Below are 18,286 nucleotides of genomic sequence, written 5' to 3'. Positions count from 1 at the left end.
CCCAAACCGGAACCCTGCCGCACCACTTCACCATTATCGCCGGCGAAGGAAGCTTCCCCGAGCCTCGGCGTGGTCACCATCGTCACCACCACCCTCGATATACCCAGCCTACGGAAGGAATCGAGCTGAGAAGCTCCAGAGTGGCGACGTCGAGCTCGTTCCCTCCGACGGCCGGAGCTGTCGATTCCGGCGAACCCGACCGCCACGGACCTCGCCGTCAAGCCCTGCGTCCTCCTGGTAAGCCGCTGAACCTCATCGCATGCTCGCCTCGGTCGATTATACACCGTAGCTTCGCCGCGCCGTTTAACTGCATCCGCCGCCGCGGTATGTGCTCGCCGGAGCTATTCCAGTGACCATTCGCTGGGGGCGCCGCCTACAAATTGTTCAGCGTGTAGTGCTGTGTCTGGCTCGCCCATTCGTCCGAGCCCTACCGGCCGGAATCGCCGTCGCCGGCAACAACTGCCTCGCCGGCAGTGTGCTCCTGTGCCTCGTCAGCAGATGGACTTGGTCCACGCCTGTGTGGCAGCTGGAGTGGCCTAAGGCCCACCAGTCAGCCACTGGGTGTAGACCAGTTCGGGTGTGTTTAGTATTTCGGTTTAATTTCAAATTACAGAAAATACCTGAAATTTTGAAATAATGTAGAAAAATCATAAAAGCTCAGAAAAATACAAATGAGATATAAAAATTCTTATAAAAGAATAATCTATCTAATAAAAATATAAAATTAAATTTATATTTTTAATTAAAACTCAATTATTTAATACTTGTTAATTAAGCCTTATTTATTAATTCTAAATTGAATTAAAATTCAATAATTAAGAAAACTTTATAAAATAAATAAAAACCAGTAAGAAAATAAAGAAAACATTAAGGCTAATTTTTCTTTATTTATTATTTGTTAAATCTTTATTAGAGAGATTTAAACCATAATTAATAATTACCTTAATTATTAAATTCAATAAAAATAATAAAATGTCAAATCCAGTATTATTTTTATTCCAAACTCATTAATAACTTCAACTTGATAATGAAGTTATTAATCCAAGAATTATAGGGTAATTAGGAAACCCTAGTTCCATTGAAACATAGTGATAACCTCATCATTTCATGTGTAATCCTAAACCCTAGGTTCATTTAGAAACCTAGCTTTATTATCACATGAGAACCTTAATTGCCTCCAACCTAAAACCTAGGTTGGAACCTATGATCATAATACTTACTTTGTATCCAGAGATACATAGTAGCAACTAAATCCTTGCTTTGCCACATAAAATGTAGAAGACCTAACACTAATATATGGGTATCCCATGTGTTCATTTCCATCAGACCTAAATAATCAAGTAGGGTTAATCAAGTAAAAAACCCTAGATCCTATTACCAAAGCCACCATCATTATTTATCCCTATTTAGCATCACACCATTGTGATGAACCCTAATAGCAACCATACCCACTATTTTACATTACATAAACCTGTTCCATTAAACCCTACTAGTGTGAGATACTTATGAACCATCCTATTTCGGAACCAACTATTCTCTACTTAGAGATCCAATAGCTAATAAAAGACAACCTCAACCTTAATTGATATACTTCTTATTATTTAAGAAGTATGTTCTTCAAAAGTTATTCTTTTGAAGAAAATAAGGAATCATCACCAACCCTGCTTACAAGGACTTATAAACCCTAGCCAGCTATCATTAGCAAGATAAATCAATCTTGATAGCACCCATGTGTAATTAATTGCTTAGGATGCCTAGGCATAACTCCACCTGGTATTGATAAATCCAACCTTGTTAGGATCCATCTAATATCTACTCCAGAGCCAATTGGAACCATAGTTAACCATAGAACCCACCAACCTAATTATCATACTTGTTCTTTATTAAGAACATGTTCTTCAAAAGTTATTCTTTTGAAGTATATGATAATTAATCATTAACCATGCCATATAGTACTAAAACTGACAACTATTCTTTACATGTTAACATTATGCCTAATATCATTTTTTGTGTGCTCAATTGATTACTATGTTTTATTATCTACCTGTCCATGATACCAAGTAATACTACCTGAATAAGAACCTTGTTTGTGGATCACTCTAAAAGTGCAACACACCCTGAACTAATCATTACCACTCACTAATCCTAAATCATCGGGGTTAGATCACGCTTAGAGCGATTGCATCTCATACTTATGCATTATTGCATCCTTGCCAATCTTTTAAACATCGTCCTTACCGGACGATGATGCTATTTCAGAATTTGGAGTTATTGCGTATCGAAGACCTTGTCTGCATAATCTTGCAGCCAAGAAAGGCAAGTTCATCGCTTGCTCATGTCAATTGAGTATTTTTACCAAATTACTTGCAAAGTACTATATTTATCACTATTGCATGAAAAACAAAAAAACACTATTTTCATAACTATGAATATGACTATGTGGTGGGCAATGGAACCATGGATTGTGTTGATATGGTGGAGGTTCCATTGCAAGGGTTTATATCCATCTAGGATTAAACAACAAATGTCGCCAGTGATTCTTGTGCCGTAATACCCGTGTTAACCATAAGATCTGGAGTGGGACGGAATAGTCAAAAGTGTTTCCACCTCTCGTTCATCAACGGATGCGCTTACCGTAGCAGTTGTGTCTGGCGGAACAACCGGAGGGTGGGGATCCCATTCTAATTCCCCACGGTAAAGCATTGCTTGCCGTAGCAGTTGTGTCTTGCGGAACAACCGGAGGGTGGGGATCCCATTCTAATTCCCCACGGTAATGCGGTCTATGATGGGTTGCAGCTACCGGCGTAGGAGTGTATGGTAGAGCCCAACACTGTTGTCGTGGTCGGGGTCCACCCTGAAATTACGGGAATAATGGGACCGGCGTGGACCCAGGGTCGGGGCATGCAACAACGGGTGGGTGTTCGAGGTAGCGGAGGAACATGATTGGCTAGACCTTATACCGGGCCTCACACCACAGGAAGTGTGGACGGGTCATTCCCGGTTGGCACCAAGGTTAAGATCTCTTATGGGTAAAGCAACACACCTCTGCAGAGTGTAAAGAACCGTGACCTGTCACTCCCTGTTCCGGGATATGGAACTGCGAACGCTGCCGGAAAGGAGCTCCATGAAGTTCTAGTAAACCGATGAAGGCTGACGGACATAGCTCTTCTGAATAAAAGCAACCTTTTGAAGAAATGATTATGAAAACCTGCATTGGTATTAGACTTTCTGGTCTAATGCCGTAGCTAGTGCATTAAACACCTCTTTCCTATAATGAACTTGTTGAGTACGCTCGTACTCATCCCACTCTTAAATCCCCTGCTTAGATATGGAGGCATCAAAGGAGGATCCACAGTGCAACTCGAAGGCCGAGGAGTCCACAACTACTTCAAGAGACAGGACCCTGTCAGGGGAGTCAGATATCACATCCAACGAGGAGAAAACATAGTTTAGCTATAGAAGGGAACTAGCTTCCTAATCCTAGCTCCTATTTAGCTAGAATCTATTCACAGCCCTCTAGCTAGTCATATACTCTACAAATAGAGTTTGTGATAGAATTAGACTACGAGTCGTTCTTCTGGAGTTTATTTGCAGATTTACCTCATTGTATAGTAGGAGGCTGTGTGGATCTTTTGTAAAGAGTCGATGTTGTAATTCTATAGACATGCCTTGGACCCGCATATGTTTCTGTTGTACCACTCTGAGCGATATAATACTAGTGGAACGGTGTTTCATTGGTGTTGTATCAGACTTGCATACTACACCATGCAGTGGTATGCCGGGTCACCACAAAAGCACATTATTATGACTTTAGGATATATCCGCCTCCTCATCAACTAAAGAAGACATTGGATGAAAACTCTTCCATCAATGAGGGGCCGTGGTCCGCCACACCTCTAAAGCATAATTGTGACACTTCCGGACTTGATTATAACTTTGCATTGCATGCACTTTTGGTACTTTTACTACTCCCTCCGATTCATATTAATTGACTCCAATATAGATGTATCTAGAACTAAAATGTGTCTAGATACATCCATATTAGAGTCAATTAATATGAACCGGAGGGAGTATTAAATAATTTTTTTGCATGCATACATACACCACATACTCCTGACACATGTTCGTGAGTTGATCCACCTAGACACTTTTTCCTGAGGTTATGTGGTTGGGACAATGGTTTTTTTTTGGGGGGGGGAGGGGGGGTGGGGAGGGGGCGCCCAGAAAAATCGGCAGCGTGACCACTAGGCTACACCGCTGGTTACGATGAATACCGGTGGCATAGGATAGTGGGCCACACCACCCTTTTGTTGGGTTGGGCTGGCTTGCTGGGCCCCATAGAATTAGTGGCGTATTACGCCCCAGAAACCTGCCGATAGGTAACTAGCGGTGTACCAGAGCTTAGTACGTTGTCGATATTTTTGGCCAAATACATGGGCGTGGCATTTTAAAGGTGTGTAGCTATTTCCTCCTAGTAAAACTCTACAACTAAGAAGAAAAGCATGACATGGTGTGAATGCTAAGATCTTAAACCTACGTACAATTTTTTTTTGCCAATGACTTGTATTACTCAAAACCAGGAATTTCAATGTATCTCACGCGTGTTTAGTAAACCTTCTGGACCATAGGCTAGCTTCATTGCCCTTCTAACACTAGTTCTAGCATAATTTGCTATGAAATGGCTAGGAGAGTTCTGACTTCTTTTAATATGAGTAATACAAGATTGACGGACTAAGATATATTGAATTTAGACAAATCTAAAATATCATGACACTGTTGAAAATGATGTTTCTGTTAAAAAGCTCATTCTTGACGAAAAAGCTCAGTCCATCCCTTTTGTTTAAATTTAAATATATCTAGACAGATATATTGAATTTAGACAAATCTGAAATATCATTTATAAGACGGAGGTAGTATATTAATATATGTTCAGGTTTTGACAATCAGCAGTGCATAATTTTGACATTTACACCGTGCCTAAAAAATGGGTGAAACAGTACATGACCTAAAATATATTTTGCAAGACAAGGCGACATTTATTCTTTCATGACCAACCTATATACTTTTGCACACATGTACTTATTCACCTTATGTTTTGGAATAGATGGATCAGCTGAAATGGCTAAAGAGATAGTTGTAGGACGCGAACTCAAAACATAGATCGGTCAAATGACTCCAAATTACAAAATCGAATTTCGGAGAATTACCCAAAACACTAGACTACGAACTGGCAAAAACTCGAACAACACTGTGACGGTGTCACTCTGGGTATACTACATAGCTCAGCTAGCTAAACCAAAAACCTGGGACTGGGAGGCCGCTTCGCCCTGACCTCCGGCTTGGCCTTGCTGTTGCTGGGCGTCCTCGGCGACGACGACGCGCCCGGTTTCTCCGCGAACTCCAGCGGCATGCGCCTCTGCACCGACGGCGAGGACACGGGACGCACCCTCACTGTGAGCTCGGCCCTGTCGGCCGCTATGGGGCTTGCGCACCGGGCCTTTGCCTTGACGGACTTGGTCTGCTGCATGTAGCTGGGCGTCACCGGCGCGCCGCCAGTCTCGCCCGTGTCCGCGTCCCTTGCTCTCACGCTTATCCTCCTCGGCGTCTCCCCCGACCGCATGCTGGTCGTCCGCCGCAGCGCCGCCTCCATCCCGCCGCTCCCCAGGTGCTCTTGGCTGCTCCGTGGGCGCTCGGACAGCAGGGTCGCCGACCTGTGGAGTGGGCTTGCCCTCGGGCTCGGCAACCGCGCCGGAGGCGTGATCGTCTTCCTCAGCACCGACGGCGATGGCGGCCGCGTCGGGGTCGACGGCGAGGGCAAGCCTGGCAGCCTGGGAGACCTGCCTGTGGGCGTGGTGGGTATCTGGATGGAGATGGACACCCTCGGCTTGGCGGCCCGGCCGGGGGTCTTGGGCGTAGCAGGGGCGCGGTCCTTGTCCTTGTCCGGCTGCGGCGCGGTCTGGCACTCCCACGGCCTGGCCGCCGCAATCCAGCGCTCCGACCAGCACCAGCCCCAGTTGGGGCAGCCGGGGTCCATGTACATTGGTGGATTAGACGACTGCGTCGGCGCAGCTCGTCCTGAAGAAGACGAAGCAGGGTTTCTGTTCCGCCACTGGACGCATGTACAAGAAAGTGTTCAGCAAAGAACAAGAACGAGCTACAAGTCTGATGCATTACAATGGAGATTATCATGGCAGTACCTGACGAGAGAACGCGTATGAGAGCGCCTTTTGCCGCCTCGACGCAGCTTCTTGCTTCATGGCGAGCGTGGCTTCCATCTGCTCCTTGGACTGGTGGCTATGATCCCAGCCCTCACCAGTCTGTTAGCGCACACACTGGTCAGATTCAGACATCACACCAGATTTTTTTCTTCAGATTCAGACAGCACACATATTAGCATGAACAAAATGGTGTTTCGCACCTTCATTTTGTCAAGCCCTTGCTTAATCTGGATCTGGCTCCTGAGAGCCTTCTTGTCCTCCTCAGTCTTCACCCTCCTCGAGTATATCTGGGTCTGAACCCTCGTCATCGTCTGCATACAGTACAGTGCCTCCTCTGTCTGGCGCCTGACGGCGATCCCATCCAGCAGCGACATCAGCCGAGCCTGTGCTCTCGCCCGCCGGTACTCTCTCCTTGCCTGCAAGTGGTTAAGATATGTTTCAGTTTCACAAAGGTAGAAAGGCGATCATGCAAAAATCTCTTTCTCTTCCTCATGTATTGTTCAAGTTCAGGAAAAAAATATTCAGATTAGGCAGAACAATGTTTGGAAATTACTAGCAACAGATCAGTGTTTCTCTCTTGTGAGTGCAGGTGCATTACCAGATAGCCCCTGCAAGCCGTCTGAATCCTGATGGCGCCGACCTCCTCCTTTGAACGCCCTCTTGGTGTGATGTTGGGTGTAGGACAGGAGACTGCCTCTGCCGTGCGCACGGCGACCGGTGAGGCGATCGTCGCCACATGGTATCTGCCATCGTTTTGCTCGCTCGCCGTGCCGGTGGATTTGGCCTCCTGCCGATCAAGCCGCGACGGGGACGGCGGGGGAGGTTGTGGATGGGCCGCCGGAGCAGTCTCCGGCGCGGCAGAGGAAGGGGAGTTGGACGAACTGGTACTGGACTTGCCGAACTGCCATAACTTCTTGAAGTTCAGTTTGCTCGTCGGTCTCTCGGCCTTCTTGGATCGGAAACCACAATCGTGGATGATTAATTTACATCGACTGGATTTTGGTTACGAGAAGCAACTTCTCTTACGAATGATCTGGAACAAATGCTTTTACAATCTTTTACCTTGTCTTCCTTCTCCTCACGATCAGGCTCCGACGTGCTCAAGATCCTCTGCACGGCATCAAACCACCTCACCTTCTTCCCCATCTCCCCCCTCTATCTTCCTCGCATATCGATGGCACACGATCATAAAAACTCAAGATATCACCAACAGCAGCATGAAAAAATCGAATGTTGACAGCAAAACTTACCTAAACATCGACGCTGCAAAAAGATCGACCAAAACGAAAATGTAAACGCAAGAGATCACCTCTGTTAAAGAGCCTCTTCTGCCGGCGCGCGTCGCCGGCGTTGGACACACCGATCTTCTCAACGACGGCGAACCGCCATGGCCCGTCCACTTCCCGCTCGGCCCCACTGGATGGTGGACGTCTGTTCCTGTCCCTACATTTCAGTACCACCACGCCGTGATAACCGCGAACACATCCCCGCTAGGCCCGCCTAACCAAACCCTATCATCCAACAAACAAATTAATCTAACGGCCCAAAGATACACCGGCCCGTTAATCCGGCCCACATAGCCCGGGCTTTCGGCCACTTCTGCCCTCCTCCGACTCCGCCACCGCTCCCGACCTCACCGATATCAGCAGGCCAAAACGCCCGCGCGCGCAGACGCAGGCCAAAGCATCCGACGGAACCCTCGCCGCTCCCCAACCGCGCTCTCCGGCCCCGCCTCGCCGCCCCCCAGGCGCGCTCTCCGGCCCCAGCTCTCCGCCCGCGCGCTCGCCGTTCCCGCCGGCTCGGCCCTAAGGTATCTATCTGGCCCTCGCCCTCGCGGCGACAAGATCGATTGGGGGGTTTCGACGAGGTAGGAGTATTGCGCTAATCCCTTTGCTCCAATTCCGCAGATTCTTCAGGGTTTCGGGGGGTAGCGATGATCTGGGCTCCTGGAGTGGAGGTAGGGCCTGGAGGGGTTAATCCGGACAAGCTGGCGATGGTGGGTTCCGCGGACGGGGACCTGGGGGCGGATGAGGAGGTGATGGTGCAGGGGAGTTTCGCTGCGGCGGAAGATGTCGATGCGACGATGGTGGAGTCCGCTGGATTGCAGGGTGAGGAAGGCAGTAACATGGTGCAGGGGAGTCTCGCTGCTGCGGTGGAAGATTTTGATGCCACGATGGTGGAGTCTGCTGGATTGCAGGGTGAGGCCGGCAGTAGCATGGTGCAGGGGAGTTTGGCTGCTGCGGTGGAAGATGTTGATGCGACGATGGTGGAGTCTGCTGGATTGCAGGGTGAGGCCGGCGGTACCATGGAGCAGGTGCAGACTGTTGCTGTCGAGACCGTGGAAAAATCAGATTCTGCGGCGTCTCAACATGATGAAGCAGGTAAAGCATTGTTGCATATGCTCTCTTTATTTAAATTGTATTTTAAACAGATTCAAAAGTGTCAATTTTTATATGGCCAGTGCAAGAAAGATAAAATTCGGTGTTATATACCTCCACATCCCATGTGCTCACGAAGTCATCTCAAGATTTTTTTTATATGGCCAGTGCAAGAAAGATAAAATTCGGTGTTAAAATAAGCCTTTTATTGTCTTCAACGCCACGAAAAATATCATTTTTTTTACTAAACTTTAAGCGAGATATTCATGCTCAAAACCTGATTTTTTTGACATTTTGCAATTTATTTTTTGGATATATGGCTATATGCACCTAGGATCAGAAGTCGTCCTTCCCCGTTTATGCTCAGTCGATTTCAGTTAATCGATTATGTTGTAAAAATGTACAGTGAGAAAACAAAATGCCGGCGAGATACGTTAAGTAGGTGGACCTCTGAATTTTTCGTGCACACTCTGCCCTCGAATCTGTTCAATCTGTTATATCACATATTGATACCCACAGCCTTTCCTTTTCGACTTACAATGGCATCACTGACTATATCCGTGCTTATGATTTTTCAGGTGAGAGCGACGATGGACAGCGTGCTAGATTCCATCTCCCTGCCCGAGATTCCGAAGATAGCTTCCGAGTTTCTGATCTTGTCTGGGCTCAGCTAGAAGGCCATCCTTGGTGGCCTGGTGAAATCTTTGACCCTTCACATGCATCTGAGCTGGCACTGAAGCATCAGAAGAAGGGCAACCACCTGGTAGCATTTTTCGGCGACAGTTCTTTCGCGTGGTGTGATGACTCCCAGTTGAAGCCTTTCATGCCCAACTTTTCACAGATGGAGAAGCAGGGCAACTCTGATGATGCCTTCACCATTGCAGTCAACCATGCTCTTCAAGAGCTCTCAAGGCGGATATTGTCGGCGACGAGTTGCTCTTGTCTCCCAGAAGAGTTCTCTGACAATGGCATGTCTTATATGGTTGAGAATTCTGGGCTCAAGGCTGGAGTTACTTGCTCTATGGTTAACAAAGCTCAAATGCTAAAAAGCTTCAGTCCAGAATACCTTCTTCATTATGTTACGTCGCTGGCTCTGTGCCCTGGCCAAGGAGGTGATCTGCAGGATTTAGTGATAGCTTGCTCTCAGCTTATGTCATTCTATCGGTCTAAAGGGTGCCCTGAAATTGCATCATTTCAATCTGCCAGTGGATGGGGAGAGAATGACATCGACAGTTTATCCATCAAGAACGTCATGCTGGGGGAAAGTGTCACCAATGAAGTGCAACCTAATCATGTTAAGCCCAAAAGAGGTAGGGGAAGACCTCGTAAGCGAAAGCCTGAAGAGTTGGTGGAGACAGAGCCCATTGCGAAGCCGCAGAATTATCCCAACAGCACTGCTGAAACAGAGTGTGCTGAAAAGAAGTCCGCCAAAAAGAGACGCGTGAAGAGGCACAATGGTGTGAACCCCAACACTTTGCCTTGTCCTAAGTTAGAACCAAATGACCATATGCAGGATGCCTACTGGTTGGGACTGAGTTTACACGGTAGCCCAACTCCTAGCCTCAAAGGAGCAAGTGGCAAAACAAGGCCGGTACGTAGGCGGAGACCAACATGGCGGGTATGTGCGCCTTCGTCAGATCTTTCTCCCCCTATACAGAATACTCAGCCTGAAACGTTGGGTCATGACAGAAAGATACATGTGGTAAAAAGATCAATTATCCATGTTGATGAGAAGATGGTCCACGAGGTAAAACCCACTGCACTTGTTTTGAGCTTTGACGGGTCAACTGATCTTCCTTCAGAAATGGATCTTATTAGGATGTTCAGTCAGTGTGGACCAGTAAAAGAAACCGAGACTGAAGTTCAGGGGAACACAAAGACTGTAAAAGTTGTCTTCAAGAAACGTGTTGATGCTGAAAGGGCTTTCACTGTTGCTGGCAAATTTGGCTCTTTTGGACCTTCACTCCGCAGTTTTCGGCTTGTGGAAATGCCATTTACCCTAAGCACATCTGAGCTGAATTATCCTAAGTTATGCCCTGAAGATAGCGGCCTAAAGATTCCTGGTAAACAACCTTTCTAATTTCTTTGTAAAATCAAGTGAGGTATAAATGTTTAGTTGCTTACAGTATTGTTTACGTGTTCGCTTATAGCTCCCAGGATGTCTGGAGTTTCGCTGGATTCTGCGCAAGTTGACGTTATCAACAAAGCCGACAAAGCGTCAGTTGAACACGTTGAGGATGGTCAAACAACATGAAAGCACTACCCAGTGTTCTTTACAAGCCGAAGTCAGAAGCAAACAGTCATTTGATGTTCTCTGGACATGTAGCAAAACAGGCTGTGGCTAACGTGATTCTGAGTGATGTCACAACTAAAGCATCTCGTGGACAATATGGACAATATTCAGCTTGTCTATTCAATGGCAATGGGTTCCCTCATCCGGCTGATGAGTTCTGTCCAGGGAATAGTAGTTGACTCTTATAGTACAACATATACTGTTATTTTTCGGTAACTAGGGCATTTGGCATCTTTGTCTTATGTATAAATTTTATCTAGATCTAATTGTCTGGCAGAGCTGGCGTTGGTTTTGCCATGTGCATGCGTTTGTTGGAAATCCTAATTTTAACTGATGTTTCTCTTGCCATTTTACTGCCATGTACTGTGTAAGCCATCACCTATGACATATAGTTGGGTTCCGAATTCGCCTCCTGTCCATTTATACCTGCATTCTTTGTGATAAATATGAATTAGCAACTTACCATCCAACCGATGATTATTATAATTAATAATTTATGTTATACCTCTGCAATGATTAATTTATGCAGTGGCCAGCCATTTCCAATTTCTTCTTCTAGAACACTGTTTCCATGTTTTGTTTCATTCTTCAGCTTTCCTACAACTGTACAACATGAATCTTGTAGACTCATAGACTTGTAATGCCAACTGATGTGGTAGTGAGTTACTGGGTATATTTGCAGTTGATGTCATTACAATTCCGTTCTATCTGTTCTCAAAACCCTCGGTATATATATCTTTTTCACTATTAAGCAAAGTTGTATGTTGCTTGTCATGGTGTTGTATCCTTCTTGCTAGCCGGACATATCGAACTTGTGTTGACTATCAGCTTCTGTTCTCCAAGTTTTTCATGCTTAATGGGCAGACAAAACTTGCTAGATTTCCACTTTCGCCGTTAATATTAACGGGCCGCCCATACCTCTGTTAGTCCTGTACTTGTGGTCTGGACATCGGCACTGCATATAGAATATTTTCCTGTATTGTCATTCTCTAAGATGCCATATATAGTTGCTGTCAGGATTATTTCTGCTGCTTCTTTGTTGAAAAGGAAAGGTCTAGAAGACTTGGCACATCTATTCTTAACCAAGTGGTTAGAGAAGCTGTATCATTCAAAGCACCACCACGAACAAGAGGTGGCAAAAGAGGCCGTGTTTATTACACAACACAGGTAACCTATGGACTTGTTCTGTAAGTTACTTATTAAATTAATAAATTGAAGCCATAATCACAACCATATTCCCCATTTATGCATTTGCTATTCCCCTATTAAAGTTAGATTGGTCGTGAAAAGAATTTCAACTTGTTTTTTTACCATAATTAAAGTCCACGCCCTTTATCAGTTGTTCAAAGATTTTTTATGCTAATTCCCAAGTCGTGCTGAAGTATTTGAAGATAATTTAGAGAGGGGATTTGTTGGTTTCATACTAACCAATTACTCCAGTATAATTTTACATTTCAATGAGCCAGCTAGTATGGTATCTGTGTAGATACTTTCACCTCTTTGGAAAGGGACGATCCTCACTGCTTTCAGCCTGAACAGTTTTATCTCGAAACTGCCTTACATCACTTTCATCCTTCTGAGCATTTCTTTTGGCAATTCTCTTTTGAGCTTAAGGAACCTTGTTTTTCTCCTGCAGGCTGCTGTTCTCTTCGTCAATGACGCGAAACTCTTCCCTGAGCCGTACCGTCGATACATGCACACGCAACTTCGGTCTGACGCTGGGTTCCAGGCACACCTATCCGGATACTGTGACGCAGCCGGAAGCGGACAGACAAGCAACAGAGGAAGATGAATTCACAGGCTCGTAATGCGCTTGTAGCGGCGAGTTAGCATGTGAAGCAACGCTGCTAGTTCAAAAGGAAAATGGAAGTGTAGTGAGTTAGCACTATCCTGACATCCTTTAAAAAAAAATCTTTTTTTGACTGAAAATGTATCGCTACATTCAGAAACGAAACGAAAATGTAGCGAGTTAGCACTATCACGATGCCTTTTCTTTTCTCGTTCACAAGCTTTTCCTGGCTGCTAACCTACAACTATCCAGTATCCATGAACCAAGGAGTTCATATTAAAATAGAATTTTTTTTTTGCAAGTTTAAGTCTGGCCCCTCAGCTATAAATATCAGAAATTCTGGGTCTCAAATGTTAGACCATCAAGATTTGATATTCTGTACATTGAGTAGTTTTTAGGATGAATTGGTTGCCGTTTTCGAATTGACAATAGTTGGTTCTCCTCGGTGCTGTAGTGCAGGGTAGTGTTTTTCCCTTCCCATAAAACTGCATGTTTCTCTTTTTCCTTCAAAGTTTGTAACACATAGGTAGGTTGCTTTCTTTTTTTCCTGTTTAAACTTTCGTTCGCACTAAGCATCCATCTACATATCATGTTACTTCATGGTTTTCACGAGCAGGGTATACAACTGCAGGATGAGAATCCTATCTTGGAATGCTCGTGCAACGATGAATTATTCTTAATTGCTGCCTACTGACAACATAAGAAATATGCCGTTTGCTTCTTCTGTTTGGATATTGTTCACAGCTATGAGTCACATACTCCCAACTCATACTGACTGCAGTCCTACTTCATGTCCGTGTCTATTCTTCGTAGTTCTTTGTGTGAAATGGTTCCTCAAACGGCAGCGAGACCACCTTCCTGATCAGTTTCAAATATATATTTGTAGCAAATAAGTTGAAGGTAAAAACAGTAATTAATGTATATCCAATATTTTTTTTCTTATAAAAAAACCATATATCACTTTTACGAAATAAGTTGCTATTAGGGCATGAACAATGGTTGATAAGGCTATCTTTTCTTACTCCTGCCATAATCTAGATATAACAAGAAAACATAATGCGCAATGGGTTATTTTTTGGTCTTATCTCTAGTAATGAGATATCCGTAAATAAGTGGTGAGATAGCTCCTTCACATCATCAATTATCTTACGTGACAATGCTAAGATATAACCATTGTATATGCCCTTAGTGGATCCGAGGATTGCGTGGGCTGGTTGTCTTTGTCTTAGGAGAGAAGGTAATGGAGACACCCTTGTTAGGTGACATGATCTAATAAAATTTGTGCCATTGCTTATATTCAAGATTTCTTTTTTTTCAACGGGAAAAGCCCCGAAGGCGGGGTGGCCGTTCGGTCATGACCGAAAATTCGGTCTTTGTATTTCGGTCTATTTTGAATTCGGTCCTCTAGAAATAAAGACCGAAAATTACTTGTCAATTTTACTACCCGACAAATTCGGGTACCGATAATTCGGGTTCGGTTCGGTCATGACCGAACTTTGTGATAGTGGTTGTCATGACCAAATTCGGGTACCCGATAGTTCTGGGGCAACAGTTCCGTAGTAACTTGATTTTTTTTTTCAATGCATGTATTCGTATCAGTTTGCAAGAACAAATATTAATAGTAGCATAATATAGCAATTTGATCAACATTCATATTATCCGGTTCATACTTCATAGGTCACATATTTACGAATTTTCAGCCAACAACAAAAGAATACAACCATACACGTCAATAGTCACAAGCTCATAGTCACAGACTAACAAATGATAACATAAAGTATATTTTGTGCAACAAAAGGTTAAGGCAAAACCTGTCCAATCAAGAATTGGGCCTCTCAAACATAAAATTCGGTCAATTCGGTCTATTCGGTTATCATGAACAAATTAACCGAATTGATCGGACTAAATTCGGTCTAAAAAATTTGCTACCCATTTTTTGATCGGTCTTTTCGGTTTCGGTCTTTTCGGGTTCGGTCTCGGTCTTTTCGGGTTCGGTGTTCGGTCATCGGTTTTTATGCCCACCACTAGGCGAAGGGCCTCGAAGCACACATTACTTCAGGGGTGGCTTTACAATTACAAGGAGGACCCTACAGAAGAAGAAAAATACAAGCTAAACCTCACATTTTACACATAGACACTCAAAAAGATAAATAGTACAACAATCAAGGGCTTCTTCTTCACCGCAGCTCACCTATGGCTCCCTTGGCCATGGATAGCATCGGCAGACCTTGGTCTCTGCTGATGAACTTCGCCATAGATTCCAGCTTCAGGGGTACAAGTGAAACCCTGCGCTCCAATATCACGCGAGCAACGGCTTCCACAGAAATGGAGTCCTCATCCCTCTCCCTTCTGCCTCCATGACGATCGGGAGAAAGAGGCAGCACCCCAAGATCCGGGCGAAACCTTGCTCCAAACTCAAGCTTATTTGACGTGGAGGGGAAAGAAGCGCCGTTGCTCACAACCGGCTCCGCCTCTGGAGCACCGCAAGCGGGAACAACACAGCCTCGAGTCGCCGAGTGCCGCCCGAAGGCCTCAACCACCCAAGCTCCACCGGCATATTGCCAAACCGGGACACAACCCGAACTCCAAACCTACTAGGACTACTACTACAGCTGGCAGAGAAGCCGGAGATGGAGACTTCCAAGGGGAAAGCATTGGAGAGAGAAAGAGGTTGCAAGGTTGAGGAAGTAGTAGGAATACAAGATACTAGGAGAAAAGGTGCACTTCACCGCGCCGCCTGATGTGGCCGGCAATGGTAGTCTCTACTAAAATATGGTCGTGTCCCATTGTCTGGAAAAATGACTCATTTTTCTTCATATAGCTATTCAGAAGGAAAAATGACATCATAATATGTAAGCTAATAATTTCATTGTATGAGAAAGAACATCAGTTTGTTGTCAACTCGGAGTGAGTTTCATGTCCAAGACTAAAGGTAAAGAAAAATAAACATGAACTTTGTACAAGTTACTTGTCTCAGGAAAAAGAATACAAAGCCTATTCCGAACACAGTAATATGCTGGGTCCAAAGAACCACTAAACGTTTACAGAGAATGCATTCCACTTTGCTCCATCAGTCCTTTCCTTCTCAAAGCCATGAGTACGCATTTACCTGCATCATATAGGGTTAAATGCCTAAAGGCACTTCTACTGATATGCTAGTGATCAGAGAGGTTAGTAGAAGTACATATTGCTATTGCTGGCATGTCTCATTGTTGAGTGGTTTTGATAATTTCAACATGCCAGCATAACATCTAAGGTAACATAACATGTAAAAGTCCATCCATCAGATGGCCGATAACGTACAAACGACTTTTTTTAGTCACAACTCGATGTTCGTCTCACATGAATGAGAAGAGGTAAATGCTCCAAAGGCACAGCTAACCCATCAAGTGCAAATACTCATGTCATCCATCTGATCCAGTATTGACGAAAAAATACAATTTATAAAAAATACAATTTATATATCTCATATATGGTACAATTACGTTAAGCTTGAGTTTTATATATGAGCAGGCTCCAAACTTGCTCTCAGATTTTTCTCACTAATGAAAGAGCAACAAATCAAACACCAACTCAGACTAACACTTGACTAATCCAACCAGACCTACATCGTTACAACACATGATCTATGCAATGTTCACCACTGCAGTAGAACCAAACAAGAAAATGCTTTATTATGTTAATCCACTGTTAATTAAAATTTCATCCAGGCATCAGTAATTTTGAAGGACATTTGTAAATGGCTATGCTTCAAAAGAACAAACCCTAGCGTAGCAACCAAAGGTCGAAGGTACAATGTCAGTTAGGTACAAAAGGATGTCATCAATAGACAGTTGGTACTATGCAATTAAAGCTGCATTCCTACTATACAACGGGTACCAAGAGTGCTAATCATATATCAAATGAGCGGAAAGGTAGTTTTAGGCTACATAATGCATGAGTTTAATATCGTATAAGCATATCTTTTAAATAGTTACAGTCGTACAACACAAAAATTATCTCAACACAAACGCAGCAACTTATAATACTGGGTTTGTAATACTGGAATTGTATCTGAGAGATACATTGTATGTGGGCTAGGTAAAGTTAATTTTAGTATACATGGTAATCAATGAAGATAATACATTCAGAGCTCCAATAAACAATACTGTAGCATTTTTCGAAATTAGTTCTGTGCTCCAGACTTCAGTGACCTATCTATTTTCCTGAAGCAGAGCTACACATGGCTAAAGTAACAATAAATCAAAGGGTGTTATCTGCTATAGACTAAACAAAACCCGAGCATTGGAATTTTGTAGATGACAACAGTTCTGTTACACCATGTAATTATCCAAAGCAAGAGAAAGTCCTAAATTTGGCAATTATTAATTCAAATTAGTTAGTTTTTTGGAATATCACTTCCTAAAATGCAAGACATGACTATTTCAGGAACTTCCAAGGTACTCCAAAATAATTTAAAGAATGATGCACTACGTGCACCAAAGACTAACCAAAACTTCCCCCATCCCTAGTGTGTATCTATTCCGACAGCAAAGAATAGCGGGTATAATATCATGTTAGAATGTAGACCACATATAATGAACATAAACAGTGTGAAGACATACCTGAAAGATTCAACAACCTAAGGTTTCAAGAAGGAGCATCACACAGTGTGAAGGTCTTGAGGATAAAATAAATCGAATTAGATATGGCCTCAAAGTTGAGAAAACTAATACTCCATTTCACAACTTACAATTTGGCATGTCTACACCATTTGGTTAAAATATTATCCAAAAGAACTTCACATGGGTTTTGATTTGCAGCCATGCGATAGTAAACAAAATTGTACTTTGTTTGTATCTCTTCTTATGAACAGAAAGTGTCCATCATAATTTTCACAAAATATACTTACCTCCTATGATGCCTTGGTTTCCACAATGCTGACCATTGCTGAAGAAACATAAAACCAGTCTGCAGTGAAAGAAACACACTTCATATATTTTCACAGAACTCAGAACATTTCGCTAAAAAGGATACCCAAACCTATAATAGGAATGATTACAGTGAAAACAACAAAGCTAGTTGGACGAATATTCTGAAGACCTTTTTTCTCAAGAAAACTCTAAATTCAATTGCAGACTGGACTGTTGTGTATCTGTGTATGATAAATCATATACATAGTTAACAACTAACACTTGCCCGCATACCTCTCAACCTAAATCATGATTGTCTCAATGAACCTTGCAACTTCACAACTCCTAAACTCCAAAAGAAAATTATATCGGATTTCAGGTAGTGCCTCTCTAACACGCTCCTAAACTGCAGTTATGATTTCTCCTGGAAAATCACACCCAATCTCACTCAGGCAATGAATCATAGCGCTTAATGATTCCAAAATTCACTAAATATTGAACTGGATACAAGATTAGCAGAGGAAGATGGATATATAAAGCATGCAAATGTGTGCTTTCGCCTCTCTTGATTTCGTATAACCTATGGCGGTTCCGAGCTCCCAGCCGCATGTCCGGTACTTGTGGTGCATCAACATGGCCCTTGATATCACCCCCCTATGCTATCTCAACTTATTTCTCTATAGTGTTATGCAAACTAAGCAATAGATGAGTTCGTG

The 18,286-nt window shown here is 43.7% G+C and overlaps 2 protein-coding genes across 5 annotated transcripts; one reads left to right on the top strand and one right to left on the bottom strand.

The window, feature by feature from the left end:
• Positions 1-5,076: 5,076 nt before the first annotated feature.
• Positions 5,077-7,668, bottom strand: LOC127321094 (protein IQ-DOMAIN 2). Of its 4 annotated transcripts, none has more exons than XM_051350135.1 (6): positions 7,469-7,668; positions 7,281-7,377; positions 6,817-7,167; positions 6,419-6,634; positions 6,198-6,317; positions 5,077-6,109 (listed from the first exon to the last, which is right to left on the bottom strand). In XM_051350135.1, the coding sequence occupies exons 2-6, from the start codon at positions 7,362-7,364 to the stop codon at positions 5,291-5,293; spliced, it is 1,590 nt and encodes a 529-aa protein (XP_051206095.1). In that variant the 5' UTR covers positions 7,365-7,377; positions 7,469-7,668; the 3' UTR covers positions 5,077-5,290. The 4 variants fall into 4 exon arrangements, with proteins under 4 accessions (XP_051206095.1, XP_051206093.1, XP_051206101.1 ...); XM_051350133.1 differs by having other exon boundaries at positions 7,528-7,668; XM_051350141.1 differs by having other exon boundaries at positions 7,281-7,373; positions 7,528-7,668.
• Positions 7,669-7,864: 196 nt separating this feature from the next.
• On the top strand, positions 7,865-11,289 carry LOC127321084 (PWWP domain-containing protein 5). Its single transcript, XM_051350126.2, has 4 exons — positions 7,865-8,028; positions 8,126-8,599; positions 9,175-10,659; positions 10,747-11,289. Exons 2-4 carry the CDS (start codon positions 8,152-8,154, stop codon positions 10,848-10,850), a joined length of 2,037 nt encoding a protein of 678 aa, XP_051206086.1. The 5' UTR covers positions 7,865-8,028; positions 8,126-8,151; the 3' UTR covers positions 10,851-11,289.
• Positions 11,290-18,286: the final 6,997 nt, after the last annotated feature.

Source organism: Lolium perenne, chromosome 1 (genome assembly GCF_019359855.2).
Source record: "Lolium perenne isolate Kyuss_39 chromosome 1, Kyuss_2.0, whole genome shotgun sequence".
Classification (NCBI taxonomy): Eukaryota; Viridiplantae; Streptophyta; class Magnoliopsida; order Poales; family Poaceae; genus Lolium; species Lolium perenne.
This window is presented reverse-complemented; position numbering and strand designations above follow the sequence as displayed.